The 24864-nt window shown below is 40.7% G+C and overlaps 1 protein-coding gene across 1 annotated transcript; it reads right to left on the bottom strand.

The window, feature by feature from the left end:
• Positions 1-6468: 6468 nt before the first annotated feature.
• On the bottom strand, positions 6469-23776 carry AGA (aspartylglucosaminidase). The gene is made up of 9 exons (XM_060246497.1): positions 23279-23776; positions 18788-18941; positions 16823-16935; positions 15688-15800; positions 12348-12465; positions 9766-9841; positions 8806-8913; positions 7329-7462; positions 6469-6677 (listed from the first exon to the last, which is right to left on the bottom strand). The coding sequence occupies exons 1-9, from the start codon at positions 23418-23420 to the stop codon at positions 6577-6579; spliced, it is 1059 nt and encodes a 352-aa protein (XP_060102480.1). The 5' UTR covers positions 23421-23776; the 3' UTR covers positions 6469-6576.
• Positions 23777-24864: the final 1088 nt, after the last annotated feature.

Below are 24864 nucleotides of genomic sequence, written 5' to 3'. Positions count from 1 at the left end.
CTACAAGTTTGGTGTTTCTCCCTCAAATCTCCTTCTCCCATGTCAATTTTTCCATGGGGAAATTGATACCTTTTCCCCCTGCCTTATGAAAGTGTGGGGAATGGAGGTACCCTCTTTGGGTGCCCCTGAGAATTGGATCTCCCAGTCCAATCTTTTTAGAAGTTGGCAGTTCTGTGGGGGAGATGCTCCTGCTGCTAGCCTGCAGATTTGGTGCCTCTCCCTCAAACTGTCTACCCCCCAAGTTGCCTTTCATTATACCTTATTTTGCCATTGACTTCAGTGGCCCACAGGGCATAATGGATTAATATATTTGGGAAAAGCCAGATATCTCCCAAAGTAGATTCAGCTGCTAAATCTGATATTTGGGACTATTTGCCCCCCCCCCCAAATAACCCTGAATCCAAATTTTTCCGGATTTTTTTTTTTTTTTGCTCTTCCCTAGTTCTGACAACGGCACTTTCCTTCCTGCTCTGAGATAAGCATTGCTTTCCTACTATTTCAGACAGCTTATTCAAAACATAGCCATAATGAAAAAAATAAAACAAACTAAAACAGAAAAGTAGTAAACAAAAGATACTAAATATTATTAAGAAAAGGTTCACAAACTGCAGAGAGACAAAAGCTACTAAAGGCTTGAGTAATAGATGGTGAGACATCAACAGTTAGTGAAGGCCTAATTCATGTGTTTCAGTTCAGTGTTACATAATCTGGGCACCACAACCAAACTGCCCCTGTCTCTGGTAGCTACCCACAATACTTTTGAATGAGGGAAGGCCAGAGCAGGACCTTGGCAAATATCTCAAAACACATGCAGGTTCTCTGTGATAATCTCTGATATAACTGTTTAGATGTGTTTGCTTTGAGATATACTAAAGGCTTTCTGTGATGGTTAAACTTTGTTGACTGTTTCATGCACACAAGTCTCACTTGTGCAAACATACTAAGTGATAAGAAAAAAGCCCATTATTAACTTCCAAAAATGTTAACTCTTGTTGAGAACCTATTAAACTGTTAAGTGATGTATGATGCAGCCCTTCATCCCCTTTTGTGAAATGTTGGACTAAAATCTAAGTACATAATTTAAATACATTCTCTCCATGTCACCTAGTACATTGTTAAATATGTATAATTTTATATGTCTTAATTCTGTATTTATATGCATTAATTTACTGAAGATTTTTTTAAAAGTTTCAAGACTGTAAATGATTTGAAAGAAAATGTTGTCTTTAAGAAGTGTCATCTTGGACATTTCACAGCTGATGCCTGCTGCCATTTTACCTTTATTTAATGAGAGAGGTGTCTTGTCTTCTGCATAGCTGACCTCCAATTGTTCCCTGGATTGTATTTTTTTGAAAGGCATCACTGCAGGGTTCCTGTATATAATTGTACCAATGGCTATCAGAACAGTGGGGATCTCTGCTACAGACAAGACATCCTTGGCATGAAATATGACAGTTTTCTTTGGTCTCTACAGCGCCTGTTGGTGTGTATAAAATGATTGTTTCAAAGAAGTTTGTTATGAAATATGCTGGGGGGGGTTATACTTTATACTTTCCCTCCCAATCAGATGAGGACTTTTTGCTATCACTAATCAAATTAAACTCTTTCCCATTTGCTTTTTCAAATAACACAACAAATTGTAAGAGAGCAACCTAATGGATATTTTAGGCTTCTACCAAAATAAGAATAATAGAACATGTTAGAAGGAAGCATGTCAGATACTCATAGATCCAATCTACGCAGACAAACTGACAAGCTGTGAAAGGCTTTCTAGCTTATTAGGAACAATATGAGTGATTCTGCATTTGAAATCCTTCCATCCCTGCATTTGACATGCCTAATGCGGGACAAAGTATGTCAATACAAAAAAAGATGCTATTAATTTTGAAAGGTGAATAGAATGTAGACACTCAGAAAAAGTTTCCAGCAATCACAAGCGAGAAAGCAGTACTAATATCCAGGTAACCATGTATAGATTGTTTTTAATGGAATCATGGATGACAACCCCCCCCCCCCCACCTAATTTAGACCCTGAGAGGCCATCTTTTTCTTTGAGGATTGCATTCTATTTACAGTGATACAAACCACAGCTAATGGAATTTTCCTTTGTTTACAGCATTTGCAAACTACAAAAGCCCTTTCAAGGTCTTCTTCTTGTTGTCCTGTTGTTAACCATTCAGTCATGTCTGATTCTTGGTGATTCTATGAGGTCTTAACTGGTTTCAACTTTGTTTCCAGGCATTCAAATGGTTTCCAATTATAGAATACCCTTCCCACAGACATCCACCTGTCACTTTCTCTTACTGTCTTTTAGGCACCAGGTTAAGATGGTATTTTGGTTATATCAAACTGTTACTAGCTATACTATGCTATAATTTGTTATAGTTTTAGTCCATGGTTGTCTTGTTATCTTCATTTTTTGAAGTTATTATATGGTACTGTTATTGGTTGAGGTTTTTGTTAGCAGCCAGGCCATGGTGGGTGGATCGGAAGACAAACAATAGTATTTAATTCTCCCTCTGTTATAAAAAACTTGTTGGGGAGATTAGGCTCTCACACTGCTCACAAGAACATCTGGAGTAGCTCCGAGTACTTAATATATCAGTCACATGCTAAAGTTTTCTTTTTAGATAAGTAGCAAGGGACAGCCCTCACTTCTTCCCCAACACTGCCTCTTCTTCTTTCTCCCCTGCCCACTCCATGTACTTCTTCTCTCCTCTCCAAGAATGGTTCTCCATTCTTCGTCTGCTGCTGTGTATGATGACATTCTTGTAACTCCCACAGTGCAGTTGAGATCTCATGAATACCACAGTATGATCTCATTTTTTTCTTTTTAACTGTTGATATCTGTGCAAGTGCAAATGCAGTTTGGGTTGTGGGTTAGCCCCCTCACCTGCATTTACCCTTATACTCTTATAGTTTTTTCTGACAAACTGCAGGTCCCTTCCATCATGTTCTTCACTGTGGGACCAAATTCAGAATCAGGCCATTAGTAATTTTAATGCTATGGAGACATGGATATTTTATGTATATTCTTGATTCATATGATAAACCCACACTTTCAGTTATGACACTATTAAGCTCTTTTGCCAAACAACACTTTTGAGGCATTAGGACTTCAGTAGTATTACATTTGAGGCATAAAAATTAATACCTTTATGATACTGGCTTTTGTGCAGCTAGATCTTACTGGTTTGCAATTTTGTTAACAGTTGGTAGAAATATATGAATTACACAGCTCTGAATCTTGAAATCCAAAGTGCTGTAGAGAGACCCCAGAATCCTCCCGTCCAGAGACTGACTTGACACAGACCTGTGGCTAACTTCAATAGTTTTGTCAACCATGTGCCCTCAATCTATACCCTAGGCATTTTTTTTAATCATCCAGGCAAACCAATATAGCATTCATATACCATAATCTCTTCATGGCAAAAAAAGAAACTACATATATCTTTTGTGTCTAGTAAGGGAAATGAGATTTCCAGCTGTAAACAGAAATTTGGAAGATTTATTTTTGTTTGAGGTGCTTTGTCTCAGCCTTTAAAGATCAAGAATCCAATGACACAATCATTATCAAAATTCTCATTTAAAGGAATGTCCATCTCAATCTAAGTATTTAGCTTTAATAAACAAATAGGCTTTTCATGCTGAAAGGAAGATCAAAGACCTTTAACATCCCCAGCAACAGAACACAGACACCATATAACATTTTTCAAAAGAGAGACTGTAGGGGAGGGTTCCCCCCCACAAGGAATGGTCCTAAAGTCAAACACTGTTTTTAATATAACTGACATTTTATATAATTGATATAAAAAGATTTTAATATAATTGGCAAGAACATGACAAAGGGAATCAGCCAAAGAATATATTCTCTAAACATGGAGTGGTTAATGAACTTTGACTGACATTAGTTAATATGGGCAAACAGAAGAACAAGAAAAGTATTCTTTGAGCATTAGAACTGCAAACACATATTCTGTTTTGGTATTTATGCTAATCAGTAATGAACGGATACATGCTCAGGAACCGAAAAGTAAAAAGCACAGCTCCCCATATTGAGGGAAAAGAGGAAATGGGCTAAATGGTACGGTATAGTTTGAGACATAAATGACTTTCCACAAATACTTTTGACTAAATCTAGAGGGGAAGACAATGAAGGCTGTGTGTCACCAAGTTGATATTTGTGCTGGATGCTGATCAAATAGGGCAGGGATCCAACCTTTATCAGTCTGCAAGCACCTTTAGAATTCTGATACAGTGTGGTGGGCACAGCCACAAAATGGCTGCCACAGAAAGTGTAGCCAAGCACAAAACAGCTGTTGTGGCTTACTTTTAGTCAGTGAAGATCCACGTGTTGTGATGGCAGCTGCAGCCAAAGCAACGTTTTTTATAAATCTGCACAGCCAATCAATTCTCCAGTGACCAATAAGAAGTCTTGCTGGACAAAAGCTTCACCAGGCCATGCCCACTTTCTAAAAACACTTGGCAGGCATCAGGAAAGGTGTTAGAGAGTGCCACAGGCACCACTTTGGGGACTGCTGAAACAGGGAATCAGGTAATTGGGGCTGCTGGCTCCAAACTTTGGAACACATACATTCAGGATTAAAGCTGCTACAAAGACATCCCTAGGTCTGTTTGGAAGGGCAGTTAAATGGCTCATGGGATTAAACTCATACCAGTTTATGTCCATGCATCATCTACTTTGGTCCCAGACACCAGCAATCTGGGAAGCATGAAGGATGACAGGAGGAACATGCTGTGGATCCAGCTGCTATTGGTGAACATTTGTAAGAAGTGCAGTACAAGGTTTTGCATCTGAGTCAGAATGACCTTACATTGGTCTTGGGCATGATTCTAAGGGTCTAAGGTCAGTAGGTTTGAAAGATATTCTGGAATTTGTCTTCTATGACTTAATGGCTATGATTTGAAATGTTCAAGAGAAGGACTGGTGGGGAACACGTTGCTTCACTTGGATAAAGAAAATACTAAACATGTGCCCGAGGAATGACTTTAGGTGGCACAGCCGAACAGCTGGTACATTTGTATGATGCTTTATCTTCAAGGCACTTGGGACATCTGTGTGGGGCTACCTTATTTGCCACAACAAACCTACAAACTAAATTAGGCTGAGTTACATCCACTGAGCTTTACAATAAATCAGTGATTCTGAAATATCAAACTGACTGGCATGGCAAGATTTAGAGAAAACATAGTAAGGAAAAAAGAAGCCCCATGGCAGAGTGGTAAAGCTGCAGTACTGTAGTCCAAGCTCTCTGCTCACAACCTGAGTTCACTCCCAGCAGAAGCTAGTTCAGGTAGCCGGCTCAAGGTTGACTCAGCCTTCCATCCTTCCAAGGTCGGTAAAATAAGTACCCAGCTTGCTGGGGGGGAAAGTGTAGATGACTGGGGAAGGCAATGGCAAACCACCCCATAAAAAGTCTGCTGTGAAAACGTCATGATGCGACGTCACCCCAGAGTCGGAAACGACTGGTGCTTACACAGAGGACTACTTTTACCTTTTTAGTAAGGGAAAAACCCCTAATGATTAAAAATTCAAGGAGGAAAAAACAGTTGGAACAATCTTGCACTTTGTTTCTGCATAAAAGGGGGCAAAACATTATTGTTCAAGTTATTACAAAGGAAGTTTTATGTTGGCATGTATAATATGTTTAAAGTGTTTTGTAGGGGGAAAAAGTAATATTCAATTAAGGTAAACAATAGTCTTGCTGATATTTTGGTGATCGTCAGTCATACATTGGACACATGGGCTCCTTATATTAGTGAACCAAAGTGGGCAATCTAACAACATAGTTGGTTGTATAACCTTAGATAAAGTGCTAATTGTGGCTACTACAATGCTGCCCAATCAAGCACTTTTGTCCTTTGTTTTGCTACAAAATTACATTGCCAGAGATAGCTGCAACAGTGGCCATATTCAACATGGGTCCAATTTCAGGGGTTTTACTCAGAAGTATTCCTCATTCAAATACAAAAAATACATTTATAGATCTTTCCAAATGGAGGAAACAAGGTCAACTGATACAGATCTCCCCAGGAAAGACTGTTTTGTGAATCTATTGTAGTGCACAGTCCTTTAAGTTGTTCAAGTTGGTAACCTTAAAACCAGGCTTCAGATTCAGTGGGAGCTCACAGGAGCACAGCTCCTGAACCTTTCTGAGAGTTCCACCTCCTTAGCCATTGAATAGTATGTGCAGCTGCATAACAATCCCTGGATGAGCTCCACCACCTGTTTTTCTACAAAAATGACCCCCGCTTAAAACAACTATGAGGAATCACAGTTAAGATGATAACTTTGGCAGAACTTGACAAATTAACTTGCCCTCTTTCTGAACTTGTTTGTTGTACCCTCCTATACATTCCATATTTACTCAAGTATTGCAACCAGAAACGAAAAGTGCTTAATCAGTAGCCACCTGGGACAAATTTATCTCTCCCCCTCTCACAGCATTTATAGAAAAAGTGTGCAAATTTTTATTTGTAAACATGGAAGCCCCCAAAGCTTCATTCTTTCTTCAATTATTCCATGTAAATACTAATGTTAAGAAGAAAACAATGTCAAATGCAGTCTATTATTTGTTCAGATGGTTGCCTCAAAGTGGGATTAGAAGCCATGAAATGAAATTGTGTGAATCCTGGAACTTTATTGCAGGCAGCACCTGTGGCAGGAAGGGGAAAGATAAGAAAATAAAGAGAGCAAACTATGAGAGACACATTAATCTGTCTGCTTGTCTTTTTTAACATCTAAGGATTCCACTAATAACTTGACTACAATGGTGTAATTGTTCTTTTATAGCCTTAATTAACTCAGCATTCAGATTGCCTTTAAAGGTCTCTTTTTTTAATCTTTGAAGAAGAAAGTGCCTCCAAGCAGCTCCCTGGACCTCATATCCTTAAAATATAATTCAAAGTTTAATATATTTTGTTTTAAATTTACATCTTTCTACCGGGGAATGTAATGAGTCCTTGCATCTCTAATCTCTCAAACACAGAACTGTGGGAAATCAAAGATAAAAGAACTCCAAATAAGCAGCCTAACCCAATAAGCCATATTGATTAGCAAAATGATACTTCTGGCTGATCCAGCAGCTAGCTAATGAGTCACCCAGCATGACTGATCTCTGAGTGCTTTGAAGTCACTGCAGTCACATGTTATTTTCAAATGAGAATGTGGACACTGTTTAAATATTTTCATAGGAGTCACAGTCATACCTTGACTGATGTGACAAACAGAGGATATGTGAAGAATCAACATTTTGCTACGTTATGCAAATGTAAAATGAAAATGGGAAAAAATGCTGAAGACATACCATAGCTTCCACTTGCATTGGCACATATAACAGCACCAAAAAAGAATGGGGCATACTTCTGAATTCTAGAAATAACTTTTTGGCATGCCACCGTTGGCTCCATTCCTGTTCTCATGTATTCCACGGCTTGATAGCTGTTTTAAAGTAAATGAATAGACAAGCTTTCTCAAACTGTCCCAGAAACTCCCCTCCAAGCAAATTATTTTTAAAACCTCCATTAATAAACCAAATGTATGAAAGCTGTGGACTTTTTAGTACTCCCTAGAGCCCTTTGCAGAATAACCTGGTTTTTTAACAGGAAATTATATATGAGAACCACTCTTTTAGAAAAAAAGAAGAGTGAGATACTAAGGAATCACCCTTCCATTCCACAAACAATTTTACATTCACAGGACTGTTACATTTTTATTCAAGAAGGTCAGAGCAACATGCACAGATTCCCCTTTATTCATTTTATCTTTACAACAACCTTGTGAAATTGTTTAGGCTGGGACATAAGACAAAGACTGACTCAAGGTTGCCCACTGAGCTTCATGCCTGAGTAAGGACTGGAACTTGGGTGTGTCCATGTCATGGACCGCCCTAGGTTAGCATCAAAAGAGGAGTCTTCAGAGGAGGAGGAGAACCTGCCACCAAGCAGCACCTTGGCAGACCGTCCCAGTGAGATGGACTTTCCCGTGGGACCCTGATTCAGCACCAGCACTGTCCCCTAAACCAGCAGGGCTCTGCCTGGAGGCTCAAGTATGGACCTGCTTACAACCAAACCACCAGCCTCCCAAAGCACCCCAAGAGCAGAGAAGGTAAAAGGGCTGAGGTACAGACCAGGTGCAGAAGTGCATGCTTGGCTGCCCAATATCTCCTCTGCTAAAGAAATGGAAGGAGAGACTGATAAGTCATCACAGGGTCTGGGCCCCAGTACTCCTCATCAGTAGTGGAGCTAACTCAGGTTGCGGGGAGAAGCCTAATGTGGGACCCAGCAACACCTGTAGGGAAACACCCTAAATAAGGCTGCAGCCACTGTGGGATTAACTTGTGAACTACCCTGCTGATGAGCCTATCACTTGCCTGCCTTAAGATCTTGGAACCTTTATGGTAGTTATGAAGGGAGCCTTCCACAGACATCTAAATCTTTCTTAAAATCAATACTCTCATATTGGAGAAAGAAGCTCCATATTCCATGCACACAGATTATTTTGCTTCATAAAAGAATAACCCACCTCTGAAGCTGGGAGGAAGATTATATTAACCATGACACATGCACAGGCTCCTCTTTGTTAGAGGAAAGAGACTATGTAGCAGAAATGAGCATGGGAACTCACAGTCCAGTAATCAAGCAAGCATATCTACCATTCTTTAGCTGTTACAACTTTCTGAATTTTAAGTGGAAACCCAGTGAGCACATAATTCCTTTTTCACTCAGAATCTCCTCCAAATCATATGAAAAGTGCCTTGTCCCAAAAATCATAACATTAAAAACCTGGGCAAGAAGCGCATCATAACATCACCATCTCCAGTGGCAGCGGCAGCTCCTGCTGTGCTATCAGCATATGCTCCAGCTCCAGCTATGGGAGAGTCACCCACACGTCTAAGCCAGGGGAGTAAAAATAATGTTAATAGAGTATTTGGCGAATGAGTATAATTTTTGATATTTCACATGTAAGAAAGCAGTTTTTAGGATTTCTCCATGTGGCAGAACAGTTTTGTGGGGTTTTACCAGTTTAGGTTGCAGGTCACTCATGTTACTGAACACTCCTCTACAGAAAACATCCTTCCAGAAAGACTAGATATTAGGGAAAAGGATTCCAGCATGGTTTTTTTCACTTGTTTCTTTATGGCAGCACATTTAATCATGCATACCCCCACCTGCAGCCTGAAATTGTAGTTTGCAAAATCAGTGAGAACTAGATCCAGGTCTCAGTACTTAATGACAAGTTTGGTTCTCCTGTACAGGGGAACAATTCCATTATTTTTAATACTGACATGATTCCATTGTCATAAATATTAACCTAGTTCAAAACATTTCACAACAACTCTGGAAACTAGGTCAGTAAAAGCCCCCTTATTATAAATAAGAGATCTGGGTCTGAACATAAAAGACAAATGCTTCCTTAAGGTTTGTCTAGTGAATGCATGGTTGGTTGGATTTAGATGTGAAATGATGGCTTTTACCAAAAACCACTAGCATATGCGTTCACTTCAAGGCAGTCCTAAATAATAAAGTGTTGTAATAAGTAATTATTGCTGTGTAATAAGAGTGATTCTTCATGAACCAAGTTTTCCAACGTTCTTTTCCTCCACAGTTCCAGTTATATAAAATGCACCTCCATTATAGAGTGGCCAATATACAGAGTGCAAGAAACTGTTAGCTTTACAATTCAGCTACGCAAAATATTTAGATGCACATACCATCAATAATTATATTATTACAAATACAAACCCCTGGATTTTGTGGACAGCACCATTTGTAGATGTCCCTGCAGCAATGCTTCCATTCTGACCAATCACAATCATACCTACAAAAGAAAAAAAAAAGGAACTGCCCTGTGTGCCACACCTGGAAATGTACTATAGTGGCCAGCTGCCAGTTACTTGTTGCTAACCCCAACACTTTCTGACTCTTCTGTTTGTGGAGGCTAGATCTCCCCCCAGCCTGCTGTTGGTGCCTTGATCCTGCTTGGCAGCAGTGGCCAGGACCACACTCTGACTTCTAGGAACAAAGTTTTTGAGAGAGGCTCAGTGGGCTGCAGCAAGAGAAGGATGCAGGAAAGTCTCACTCTGCAAAGTCTGTAGATGACTGAATGTCATGTTTACTGTTGGAGAGCAAAAACTGAGCAAACGGATAATCTGCCTGCAGCAGGCAAAATGCCTTATTAATGCTACATTGTCCCATTCAGGACCTGTTCCTTCTCCTTCACGGCAAGTCACATTTTTAAAAAGGAACTATGGTTGTAAGAGTACTGGCTCAGGCAGGCTGCCAAGGTATGAGTGTTCACGCCTAAGTAAGAGCTTTAGCATTTGACATTTTTAAAGTACTAATTGCTTGGTGATGACAAATTTAATCACTAGAAGTGTCCCCTTAAGTGACTGTCAATGCGACATGTGCTCCCAAGTCACTTAGGTGCTTCTGTAAATTCCATATATAATTGCTGTGCAGATGGCAGAAACCAAACCCAGAAAACTCCCTGCCCTGCCTTAGTAAACTTTTCCCAGTGTGAACCTGAGCTTGGTATTTGGAAAGATCTGCCAGATCTATGTATGCTTTGAGAATCAAGTCACTAAAAGCATTCACTAACTGTGACACGATTTCTTCAATAGCAAGGGTTATCTCGATGTACTTTTAGCAAGAAATGATGCAGAAAACCAGCCAGAAAACTAAGAATGGAACCACATATTGTGTTTTATTCTTGCAGTATGTTTTAGCTTTCCTTTAGCTAAATCTGAGTCCAGTGGTACCTTGAAGACAAACAAGATTTTTTGGGGGGGCGGGGTATAAGCTTTTGAGAGTCATAGCTGCCTTCATCAAATCCAAGTTGGAATGGAGATCCTGGAGTCCTTATATCCTAGTCAGAAGATGTGAGGAGCGTTGCAAAGAAGGGACACAGGATGCAAAAGTACAATGCATTGTAATCATCTTGATTAGAGCAGAGGTGAAGTGTTTAAAGGGCAGAAAATAAGCATTTGTAGTGAGGAAAGAATCCTATGTCCTTATTCAGCCTAGGGGTGGGCCCATCATTCTGAATCTGTGAGTGAATCTAAGTTCAGTGATCTCCCACTGTAATCTCCCCTTGAAATTTTTCTCCTTCGAAGACTGCCACTTTTAGATCAGTAATGAAATATCCTGGAAGATTAAAATATTCTCCCACTGGTTTTTGAGTGTTGTGATTTTTAATGGGAGATTTATACCCATTTATTCTTGTGTGTGTAGGCAGGGCTTTTTTGGTAGAAAATTCCCAGCAGGAACTCATTTGCATGTTAGGTCACACCCCCTGACATCACCATTGTTTCACACAGGGCTTTTAAAAAGAAACAGCCTATTAGGAACTCATTTGCATATTAGGCTACACCCCTGACACCAAGCTAGCCGGAACTGCGTTCCTGCTCAAAAAAAGCCCTGTGTGTAGGGACTGACCTGTTTGTAGAGAGTGGAAGGGCACTGCTGATATTTGATGGCATCTATAACACAGGAAGATGAAGAAGTAAATGAACCTGAAATGTGTTGTTAGGACAGGTGATTGTGTTGTCAGAGTGAATACAGGGACAAAGTTGGCATCTTGGTTTGTTGCAGGTCCTGGACCCACAGTCTTTGTCCATGTTAGGAAGTGCATTGTTGTGGGTGAAAAGTTGTTTATGGTTAGAAGGCTACCTGTGAGCAAAAAGAAGGAGTGTCATTGTCCAGCACAGGCTGAAGGTTGTTAATGATGTATTGAACTGGTTTGAGCTGAAAGCTGCATGTGACCACCAGTAATGGAGATTCTTTGAATCTTGGAGCCCCAAAATTTTGTTGGTCTCTTAAGGTGTTACTGGACTTAACTCTGGCTGTTCTACTGCAAATCAATATGGCTACCTTTTAAAATTCTTTTCTTGATATCTGCATAAAAGTTATGAAAGAAACAGGGTGCCAGTAGTCCAGACTCTCAAGCTAAATAGAGAAGTATAAGCTAAGGTGACCACAGTATCTAAGTACCAAGTTTAGTCCTCATACTGCTGCATCACTGATGTTCTCTTGTGTTATCTACTAATTTCACAAGGGCCTGGAACAGGAAAGTCAGAGTGGGATCCTGCCAGCTTTAACTTCTAAGCTGTGCTTTTGTTTATTTTATTTAAATTGTATGGCTGTATTTCTGCAAGCCACTTTGGGTCCACCCTGGGGGGGTGGGGACAGGGAATGAATATTCTGAGTCAGATATCTGTATCTTACATAAAATCACATCAAATTAGTCAGGTATTAGTCATCAAATCTGTCAAGTATGACATAAAGAACTAAGTTTTACTGCCTGGAACAGTTGCAGAAAAATATACCAATAGTATCATGATTATGAACTTGGACTGTTTTCTCCAAGATGTTCTTCTCTTCTGTACTGAAATTTTCATTCTGTTTGTACGGTCCACATGATTTTGAAGCATCTGGTGTAACATCCTGCAATCAAAGTTGTATTCACATTAAATCTTTAAGAAAGACAAAGACATCTCACAAACCTGTATCTTTTTGTAAGTCAAAAAATAGAAGCCAATTTCCATACTAAAAGGATAATATACGCTTCTTCTTATATGCCAAGAACAAAGTTTTGTTGAAAGCAAATTACTGCAGTTCCGATGCCTTAAACAAAGAACAGACAAAAGCATATATCTCAATTTAGAGTCACTCAATACTGAAACACTTCAGTTACAAAAAAAACCTCTCAGATCTCATGTTGTTATGTGATTTGCAAATGTGTCCTGCAAAGAATAGCCAGAAGAGAAATAAAATACTGTGTGCAAAAAGTCAGCATGATAATATTTCTTACCACCTACAGCTGTAATTTAAGATCAGTTCTTCCCAAGCCTTACGAGCATCCCTACTGGTTACGATAAGACAACTTGCATATATTTAAAGCTACATTGCTAGTCTCTGTAGGACTGAAGCCTCATAACTCAACTTACCACTTTCCCACTGCACACACTTCACAAACTGCAAGACTCCTTTGTTCTCCTTTCATTGGTGACACAACTAAAAATTACAAGGACTTTTGTGGTTTAACAAACTCAAATTTGCCCTTGCAAGACTTCCAATGTCTCTCCAGTGATCTTTGTTTCTAAGCAGGGCACTGCATGCCTTGTGTTTTCTATGAAATAACATGCAGGAGACAGTCTCAGATGTGGCATTTTCACTGGCAGCCAGTAAGAAAACCTATTCAGTATTATCACAATTTGCTCCCAACTCAAATATGAAATAATGGTGGTGGAGAATCTGGTGGTATAATTTTGGAATTTTCAATTATCTTCCAGTTTGGCTCAAGTGTGTCTGGCTATGGAGGAAGCAGTGATTCTGGCTTGTGTGATAACACACAGTTTTCTCACATCACATCTGGCACTGCTGTCTCTCACTTAAAAAAAAATCTGTTTTCAGACTTAATCCTTTGGTGTTTCTGTGCATCTTAGAATGCCAACCTAATAAAGAATGTTAAATTAATGATTTAAAACCTTTATTTGTATCTTAAATTATATGTGGAAGTTCTGGATTTCAGTCAATCCTCCTTCCAAATAGGCCAGTTTAGGATTGCAGTCATAATATAAGATGTTGTAATAATACTGGTTTCTGCATGGAACTGGCATTTATACTCTTAACAAGATCACCAAAATGATCAATGATGAAACAGTACATCATATGCATGTACAAAACAAACAAACAACAACAAATAGCTGGGGAAATAAACTGTTCCCAGTCACTTCACAAATCCTAATTTTAAGCATGTCATCTTGAAGCAACTAGGCTTTTAAGCATGTATGATGCCCCCTCCCACTTCCCTAGTTGTCTGTTTTCTTCTTTCCTGAAGAATTCTGGCTGTCCCACCCTGTCACAGTATAATATTTGGCTGTTTGCTCAGCCTGGGAACTGAGGGAAGGAATGGAAGCCCCCTTTAACTTATATGACACTCAAGAAGTTTTTACATTCCAATTAACAAGATACTTTATTAAACATGGAGGGGGAAGGTCAGGTGAAATCAACTGTAAAATTTCTGAGGTTAAAAGTATATGCACAGACTTTAGTTCTTTTGTTTCAGGGTAATGAGAGTTTCCTAAGCCGTTTAGAGTTACTTAAAATCTTTATGTTGAGATGCTTTTGTTCCAGTGTTCTCCAAACACTCCAGCACACTTTCTTTGAGTATTCTCTGGCTTTATTGGTTTCCAAAACACTAGTACACTCTTCCAGTACCCAGACCCCTTCTCCTGAAACACCAGTACTTATAGAGTTTTTAACTGGCTCTTAATTAACTCTTAAGGTCTCTAAAGGCAGTTTCTAACCACACCAGACCAAGGATCTCTGTACTCTTCAGAGCTATCACCCTGTTCTGACTGGGTAGGGAAACTCCTTCTTTCTTTCAAAGATCTATCCCCTTTCCTTGGACCAAATGGGAGTCTTCACCTACTTCACAAACTTCCTTGTCAGCTTTCCCCCAAGTTCTCTTGCTTGTGTTAAACTGCCCTCAGCCAAGGCTGAAATCTGAAACTACCAGTACTCAAATCTTCTCAGCTAGGGCTGAAATCAGACTGAATTCTCCTTAGCATCCAGTTCAGAAGCCTTTCTCTGTTCAGCTGATAATAACCAACCAGATCTCTTGGAACTGCCAATCACTCAAGGCTCTTTGCCTCTGTGAAGAATTAACCCTTCACAGCCCTTTATCTGTTTATACAGCACTTCTAAGCTTATGGTAAGTGCACTCCATCACAGCACATCAACTAGAATGCTCCATACTGAAAGGGAAGCATATAAGGTACAATGTTGAAAGATGGAAGTGACAAATGGGAGAAAATTGAGGACTTTAATCAGTTCCCAAAGGGGATCCAGTTGAAATCCCTGAGTAGGAAAGACTCTTAAAAGAAAGTAGGGAGGGGAGAATCTGCCTTCACAACCCATTATCACAACATCACTTGTTTGAAAAAGCAAGAATGACAGACAAAAGTTCAGGAGCCAGAAACATCAGTGGCTAGTGATGATTCAGCTGGTATTCAGACAATTAAAGAGGAACCACAGTGGCTCCTGAATATGTGTAGCTCCTTTGGAGTGGTTCAGCAAAGAACTCTCTGAAACAATTAAGTGGCTTCCTGTAACTATAGTTCCTCAGAAACATCTTATCCTCTCCTTCAGCAACTGGCACAAGCTTTTCAATTTTAACACTTGCTACCCTTCTTCCTATAACATTTCATCATACTTCCTTTATCATCTTCCAATGACAAATCTGGCATGCATTCAAAGATAACAAAATTCTGTGAATCAGACTACAGACATCCACACCAAGTCCAAATGAAAGCTAAATCCAGAAATTATTTCTAGGATGTATAAATGACACACTATTTGACTGCAGAACAAAGTTTGAATTCAGTGGCACCTTTAAGACCAACAAAATTTTATTCAAAGTATAAGCTTTCATGTGCAAGCACACTTTTTCAGATATCAGATACCTGCATATAATAGCTTATACCTTGAACAAAATTTTGTTGGTCTTAAAGGTGCCACTAGACTCAAACTTCGTTCTGCTACTTCAGACCAACATGGCTACCCACCTATTACAATTTATTTTTAACCTTATGAAAAAATTCTTCTGTAAACAGCAATGCAGTCAACTAGAGTAAAAGAGGGGTTAAAAAAGTTGTAGTCTACCTTCCAGAAGTTTGGCTGACAGTTTTGATTAAGCCAATTTAAATACACTGAAAGAGATTTCTGTGTAGTCAAGTCTTCACTTGGAAATCCCATACTTTCTGCAAACATGGTGGCTTTGAGGAAAATAGAGAGAAAGAAAAGAGATAAACAACCATCTCCATATTTCATATAACAGGCATGCATGATAGTGATATCCGTTAGCTCAGATATAGACCATCTACATGAAACTGTGGCAATCTGCCTTTAAACTAAACCACATCAGCATCATGCTGACATACCATTACAATGGTCAGTTCCTATATCACTGCTCTGCATGTGTGCCCTGCCTTACAAGATAGGTCTCTTATTTTGTGGCATATTGTTCACAGTAGAAATGCTGACAATATTTTATTTGGTTTTGGAACAAGAAGCTTTAGATCTTCTTAAGACTACTAGCAAACTAGGCAAAAAATATATAAATTTACAACAGGTATACATAACTGAATGATTCATGATAATAAAAATCAAATTACTATCATGCTACTGAACAGGCACAGAATGCTTCAAAAATATTTTAGACACCAGTGATTATTCCTGAATTCCCTGAAGATATTGTGCTGGCATTACAAACAAGTTTCATATAGTTATTTTTATTTTGTTTACACCTTCAGAGACGTATGGAACATAGGAAACTGCCTTGGGGACATACTTTGATATCTACTCACACTTAAAGGATTGTATCATTATTGTTGACAACCATAGGTATCCTAAGAATATTATTTAATGCTCAAATTCCGACAGAAACAATTTTTAGATTGGCAACATCTTCTTGGTTACTGTTGTATTTATCACTGACAATTACAAACTGCTCTTGTTTGAGGAATAATTGCTGTGAACTCAGTGGGACTCGATTTGTGAGTAAACATACACAGGGTCAGACTGTATAATAAACAGGGCAAAGATAAGCCACCAAATTCAGTTTAGAGCTATCCAGCTAAAATTAGATTATTTTTCACTAAAAGCAGTTAGTTTGCTTAATTTATTCCATTGATTTCTATAGGATCCAATTAATACCCATTAAGTCAAACGGGGCCATTGGTTTTCACCACTGCATGGATCTAAAACTATTATTTCAAAACAGCAGATTGAAAGTTACCTGACTCTCCAACCAGTAAGGTGTGCCTAGTGTGCTGTATCACTTTTCGTGCCACGCCAATAGCATTTTTTATCCTTCTGAGATCTGCAACTGCCCCTACTTTCATAGTGTTACTAGACAAAAACAAACAAAAAACAAAAAAAAAAACTAAACTCCAAAAGACAGGTAAACATACAGCAAGGAGTACTTAAAGGACTATTCCAAGTTTCATAACACAACACAAAACACATGCCTTGTGAAGAACAAAGCACTGAGTTGGATCCAGACTCCCACCAGTCCCCCCTTCCCACTACATGCTTCGCCCCCCCCCCCCCAAAAAAAAAGGTTTGAAAATGGGAATCAATTTTGAGAAATATTTCAAGAGGAATATGTGTAAGCAGGCATATTACTTTGAGGGCATGACCCATCTCCTTGGAGGGCAGGAGACAAACAGAATCAAATAAATTATTCTTTAGTGTTCTAATTTGACCCCAAAGTGTTACGACTACAGTCTTCCATCATCTGAAACATCACTAATATTTCAAAACATGATGTTAATCAGGGCTTTTTTTTGTAGCAGGAACTCCTTTCCACATTGGGCCACATATCCCTGACGTACGTAGCCAATCCTCCAAGAGTTTACAGGGCTCTTAGCACAGGGCCTACTGTAAGCTTCAAGCGGCTTACAATCTCTTTTCCCTTACTCTCCCCACAACTGACACCCTGTAAGGTAGGTGGGGCTGAGAGAGCTCTGAGAGAACTGCTCTTGAAAGAGCAGCTCTGAGAGAATTGTGACTGACCCAAGGTCACTCAGCAGCTACACGTGGAAGAGAGGGGAATCAAACCTGGTTCTTCCAGATTAGAGTCCACATACTTAACCACTACACCAAAATTTAATAAATTTACAAGAACCTGTGAAAAGGTTAGGAGGATTAGGTTTTGTAGCAGCAATGATTAGAAAAACATGGTCATCAAAACACAATAAAAACCTGTGAAAAATGAGTCTGGCTTCTAATTTTTCGTGCTGTTTCCTACAGGCAATTTTTTTGTGTGTGTAATGGACTGATCAGTTTGAAGGCCAGTGCAATACTGATAGATTGAGCAGCCTGACAAACCACTGAATTCTCTCTTATAGCTTAAGAAATGTCCAGATTTTGTAGTAAGATCAATCAATTTGGGGACTCTGTTCTGGACCCTCTAGAAATAACAGTGCATCCCTTGCACACAATGCTAACTTGACTTCTGTTTCTCTGACTTGTATTATTCCCTTGATACAAGTGTTTGAGAGCAAGATCAAATAATAAGATTCTCCTGCTTCTAGCAAAGGATTGAGTAATGGGTTTTCTTAAGATGCTGCACTGGCAGTTTAGATATGTTATACTGGCAGTATATATATATATGTAATATTTGAATATGTAGTTGGTTCCAAGTCTCTAATACGATCTGTTGTGAAAGTTTTTTCATCTGATCAAAGTCTTCTGAAAGCACTACAAAGCAAACGGGTGACAGCAATAGTTTTCCATACCTTAGCATCCTCTGTTATGGCTCCCATTTTGTGGAACAATCTGTCTGAGGAAATCAGGAAGGCTCCCACACTTATATTGTTCCACAGAATGTGAAAAACTGATACATTCTGGAGAGCTGTGCTTTATTATATGTAATATCTTGCCTGTACTGCATTGTTTTCTAATGTTTGTAATCCAGTTGTTGCAATACTTATGAAATGTCTTACATGGTTTTCCTTTATTGTATTGCTTTTATAATTTTGTAATATGCCTTGAGCCTTAGAAAGAAAGGCAGACTATAAGTAAATAACAATAGTTATTAAAAACAAAACCTCTAGTAAACTTCAAATTAAAAAATGGTGGTCGCAGCAGGTACAGAACAGTCTGTTCCACTGAAGCAAATAGAAAAGATTTTGCAGATTTTACGCTGGATTTCCTATGTCTATGAAGCACACATGTGTTCCCCTTATGGATTTCTTACCCATCCATAATCATTGCATCCAATGTTGTTTCTCCATGTTCATCTGGACTTCCTCCATACCCCACACTTCCATCGCACTGTTCAATTTCACACTGGCCACAACCTTTCTCTACAGCATCAAGTTCAGAGCCCCCTGCCTGTAACGTGCTCCAAGCTGTAATCAATAACAATATCTCTGCCATCATATAGTAATGCATAAGACATTTTGTATGAAAAAGTAAAACAATCTGGTCTTTAAAGTACTACAACTCCCATCCCTGCAAAACATCACACAATATGCATGTGTGTGTGTGTATAATAATCAAATATTTTCATAAATGTTCATCAACAATTACAAAAAGAATTAAATCCCAAAGAGCATGCTTTGATTGTATAACCCAGGGATGGGGACAAATTCTTTGCAGAAATTAGGGCTACCACATTTATTCCCATCCTAGTGGTCAATTGAAAGCAGAGTCCTTTGCAGTGTTTCTGCTGTCTTATGGAAAAATCCTAGTGTTCTAAGTGTGTACCAGTTTACAGGCAGTACCACCCTGGCTCCAAGCATAGAATGATATCTAAAGCACCCTCACTCATCCATGTCCACACACCAAAGCTGTGTAGAAAAATGCAGACCATCAAGGCCAACCCTCCTTGCCGCACATGCCGGACGGAGTGATGCTTCAGTACTGATGACATAGACTGAGGAAGACTTGGATCAGAGAATCTGAAGTGTCTGGCTTGGCTACTCTTCTAATCCAAGTTACCTCAGAGCGCTTGCCAATTAAACAAACTTAATCATCAGAACCTGCAAGATAGGACCTTATTCTAATCAGACCTGTTTAAAAAAAACCTCTGCATCCTAATACAGCCATGAATCAGCCAGAACAAAGGACTCTTTAAAGACAAGTTAGAGACAGTCCCCACAAATATTCCTGCTTGATCCCAAATTGACTGGCTAATCTCAAACTATAAACAACACACACACATACATCAATATCAAACCCCCCAAATTAAGCCCTCTGAAAACAACTCAAATAAGTGTACGTAGGACTGCACTGTAATGTTCGCAGAGAAGGGTTGGTTCAGCAGATAGGGCAGATAGTTAATGCCTCTTTACAATAAGGTCTTTTTCCAGAATGTATTGAAAGCAGCAGTTACAAAATTATTATTGGAAAAGTGCTCTGCATACCAGCTCAGAGGGATAATTAGTGGGCACAAGAGAGATGGCCTTTCTGGCTGTGTCCCCCAAACAATGGAATTCTCTACCTCAGAAAAAGTCTGCCACTCTCCCAACTACTATGGAGCTTCCAAACACTGGTTACAATTGTTTTATTTTGGACCTAGTTTTAATTTTTACTGGGCCAGTTTGTATCAATCTATTATTCCATTTGTTTTTTTAATTGTCTATGACAGGGGTGGCCAAACTTGCTTAACGTAAGTGTCACATACAATAAAGTCAGATGTTTGAAAGCTACAAAACATGAAGGAAGAAAGGCAGGCAAATAGATGGGGGGAGAGAGAAGTGGAAAGAAAGTAACTTTAACTTTAAATGCATTCTCCAAGCTGTCAGCTGGCTTGACTAGAAGAAATTATTTAAAAAGAGAAATGCCTTTTTAAAGTCATCTGATGGGGCAATGGCGACTTCAAGAGCTGAACAATATGTGTGAAAGAGCCACAGAGCCACAGTTTGACCACCCTGATCTATGATATGGTGTTTATTTAAGACATAGGGACAGGGGACAGTTTTATTGCTTTATGCTGCAGTTATGACTTTTACTGTTTTATTGATATTTTAATATCTATTTAATATGCATATAGCTCCAAGCACTTTTTGTAGAAATCTAAGATAAAAATGTATTGAATAAAAGAAAAACTTCATCGTCAAATATGGAGTATAATAGTAACATAACAGTCCCCTTCAGACAATGGTTTTGCAAACTATTTCCATGCACATAGGAATCCCTAGGTATGTATAAAAATAATCATTTATAAATTTTAAAAACGTCTTCTTTCCCCCTCACCCCCACTGCCACTAGATGGCCTGATGAGCTCCAAGCAGCTGCAAGAGGGAGGGGGAACTAAGTCTGCTCTAAGAACTTAAAATATCCTGCAGATTTGGAGGCATGCATGTGTGTTAGAAGATTTCCTCAACATTCATCTATCCACTTGGATGCAATTCCCTACTAGTCAAGATGGTCAAAGGATATCAGTTGCCAAGCTTTTTTAAAAAACCTGAGGCAACTAAAACTGAAGTGAGCAGGAAAAAGGGCACATTCTACAATATCCCTGTCTCTTGTATAGTTTCCCTCACTGTATCTGGCACTGACCACTGTTCGTTCATAGGCTACAGAACTAAAGAGGCCATTTGTTTGACCTCAGCATGTCTGTTCGCATTTTTCTTTTCAGGCTTGAGTCTCCAATGAACTCATTATGTTTAGAAGTAAAAGTAAGCTCCACATAGGGCTGCCAACCTACAGGTCCCCCCCCCCACCTTTGACTAGCCTTGCTCTTTTAATAGCAGCCCAACACACACAAAGCTAACTGGGGAAGCTTTTCTGGCACGGAAATGAGATGTGGAAAACACAGCATGTCGTGTGTGTCAAGTTGTTGTTTAAAAGCAGAGGAACAGGGGTAGCTAAAAAAAAATTAAGATGTCGAAAACAAAATGTTAACCTATTTATATGATGGATTACAAATCTCACAGTGTGAGGGTTTTGAAAGCATTTGGTGGCACTAAAACTACTTCATGATCCAAATCAAACCAACACATATTATACAGGGTGAACTCAAAGAAAAACCCTTTTTTTCGCATGGAGGCATAAACACATGAAGTTGCCTTCTACCAAATAAGACCACAGCTCTAACAAAAGTTGATCATCTCTATGCTGCCTGGCTGCAGCTTTTGGATCTTCCACATCGCCTGATCCTTTAAACTGGGGATGCCAGCAACTGATAGCAACTGGGACCTTGTGCGTGCGAAGCAGAGGCTCTATCACTGAGCCATGCTCCCACCCAGTTCAGGAATCTGAGGTAGGAGTTCATATTTCTCACTGTTGTGGAGAATCTCAAAGGCATACACAGGCCTTATCAGTTTTATCTAATCTTATTTTTGTGTAACCTGTGGGGCAGACTTCAAAAACAGCTGATAACAGACTTCCTAATCTACACCACACAGCTGACCACAGGATTCCTGAGGCGGACCTCTCAATAAAACCTATACAACCAACTCCTCCCCTCCCCCCAACAATTAGTACTGTGGATCAGAATTCCTATTTTACTAAACTGGGCATGGATGGGCAGAAGGTCAACAGACATTAAGAGGTAACTAATTTTCAGCAAGCAATGATAAGTATTCAGGAGAGGGGAAAGGAAAAGGAAAGGTCTCCTGTGCAAGCACCAGTTGTTTTCAACTCTGGGGTGACGTTGCTTTCACAACGTTTTCACAGCAGACTTTTTACGGGGTGGTTTGCCATTGCCTTCCCCAGTCATACACTTCCCCCCCAGCAAGCTGGTTACTCATTTTACCGACCTCAGAAGGATGGAAGGCTGAGTCAACCTCGAGCTGGCTACCTGAAAACCCAGCTTCCACCGGGGATCGAACTCAGGTCGTGAGCAGAGCTTAGGACTGCAGTACTGCAGCTTTAACACTCTGCACCACAGGGCTTGCTGCCAAAGCCCCTGGGCAAAGGAGATGTAGCCATCAGCTTTGACCCTGAGCTACAGCTAGGATGGCCTTCTATGCTACCATGTTTTGCAGGATTGGTTTTGCAAACTGTTTGCAAAAGGACTGAAGGACAGAATCCTACAGGAAGCCACGGGATACCTGGAAAAAGACTAAACATCCCATAGGTCAGGGTGGCCAAACTAGCTTAATGTAAGAGCCACACAGAATAAATGTCAGAAATTTGAGAGCTGAACATGAATGGCAGATGTTTGAGAGAGAGGAAGGAAGGAGGTGGAAAGAAAGCAACTTTAACCTTTAAATGCAAGCTGCCAGCTGGCTTGGAGAAGTGATTTAATTTTTTTTTAAAGCCTTCTTTAAGCTGGTTGATGCTACGTTGGGGGTTTCAAGAGCCACACAATATGTGTGAAAGAGCCATATGTGCCTCCCGAGTGGTAGTGCCCACATGCCAAAGGTGATTCCTTCCCTGGAATCTTACCCTACCCCGCCGTATGAGGGGATTTTTATTGATTCAGGCTGAGTTTGTCTGCGCCATCATTGCCTCAGCGCCGGGGCATGATTTGGGAAGGATCTGAGAGACAGGGACTGCTTTGTTCTTAGGGGGCAGGGGCTATACGCTCCTTCTAAAGTTCGTGTGTCATTCTCCTCCCAGCCCGCGGCACCCAGCTGTGTTCAAGAATCTCTGAACTTCTCCTTTAAATTTGGAGCAAATCACCGGCATTCGGCAGATGGGGCAAAACTGCACGGGAAGGAGCGTCAACTGCGGGGGTTAGAAAAGCTTAAGGAAGATTTGCACGGGAGAAGTTTTTCACGCACGTACACAGCACCTGCTTCTGCAGCTTTCCTAAATGCCCAGGTGTTGATGACCAGAGGCAGGTCAGACGCCCCGAGGCTGAGTGGGGCCAAGCCTCCCACCGCCAGCAGCACGACCGACAACCACAGCTCAGACGAGGGGCTCCCGCTTCCCATTGTTAGCGCCGCTTGACGTTCTTCTTAGTCCCCGCGCAGCGGCTCAAAAGCCTCTTTCGCTTTCGCCCGCCTCTCGGCAGTGCAGGGACGTCAATTGTATGCGCCGTAGCGCAGCAGGGTGGAGATTAGTTTGCTCTGCCAGGCTCGGCGCTGTTGTCATCGGCTGCTGTCTTCCTGTTGCCCGGTAGGGCGAGAGGTCGGGGAGGATTGCTTTCTTTTCCTTACGATGCACCTCTAGTTCTCCCTGTTCACGTTTGCAAAGGGAGGCTGGGAAAGCGGCAGGAATAATACAAATTCTTGTAAAGGGCTGCAGAGTAGGCAAACAGGACTGGATAACATGCGCTGACAGAGAGAGCGGGGGGAGGGGAAGGAGATGGCCATTATAATATAGCGCAGGGGTGGCCAACGGTAGCGCTCCAGAAGGTTTTTTTTGCCTACAACTCCCATCAGCCCCAGCCAGCATGGCTGATGGCTGGGCTTGCTGGGAGTTGTAGGCAAAAAACATCTAGAGAGCTACCGTTGGACACCCGTAATATAGTGGGTTCAACGCAAGGAAGAGGCGAGGTGATAGTGATCTTTATTTCAATACAGCACAGTATAGGGCTGCACTCTTAAGACTGGAGAACTGGGCCCACGGGGCTAACTTATATGCACTTCAAGATTCCCGTGCAGGACCGGCCCGAGCCTTTCTAGCACCCTAGGCAGGGCAGCACAGCTCTGCCCCCCGCGCCTGCTGCGTACTGGCGGGTAGGCTGCAGGCGCGGGGCTACTCGCGAGTAGGCGGCAGCGAAGTCTAGCCAGATGGCACCTTCCCTTGCCATAGCGAGGCCAGGAAGGCTGCAGCAATGCTGGGCCAATGGCTCCAATCCACCACACGTGGGGCAAGCGAGGGCTGAACAGAGGGGCCCCCGACCCATCCCATGACACAGTGAGGACAAGCCAGGCAGCCCTTTGCAATGACCAGTCAGCGTGAATCTGGGTAGGCCAGCCCCATCTTACCACTCACCAGCAAGCCTAGAAGGGTGGCCACTCAGTCTCATCATGAGACATACTAAAACTAAGGACATAGTGCCCATAGACAAATGTCCTTCTCATTACTGGCTACTAGACCAAACACAACGGCCCTGGCCTGACTGGTGATGCTGGGTGGTGCAGTCTTGTAAATTACCTCGCCCCCCCCCCTCCCCCGTGGCCTGATCTCATTGTTCACCTGGATACATTGTTCACACTAGGAATACCCTGTCTCACAGCAGCAAGACCAGGCCACACAGAGAAGCACAATGTTGTTGTTTTTTTTGCTCCTTTGTTCACTGTGGAAAGTGTGGGTTAAGTACACGTTCCACAGCCACTATTTTCTTCAAAAACACTAGAACTTGAAGGCATGCGATGAAGCTGATGGGCAGGGTAAACAAAAGAAAAAACTTTTTCAAAGAACAAAGTTTGA

The sequence above is a fragment of the Heteronotia binoei genome, chromosome 9, assembly GCF_032191835.1.
Source record: "Heteronotia binoei isolate CCM8104 ecotype False Entrance Well chromosome 9, APGP_CSIRO_Hbin_v1, whole genome shotgun sequence".
Classification (NCBI taxonomy): Eukaryota; Metazoa; Chordata; class Lepidosauria; order Squamata; family Gekkonidae; genus Heteronotia; species Heteronotia binoei.
This window is presented reverse-complemented; position numbering and strand designations above follow the sequence as displayed.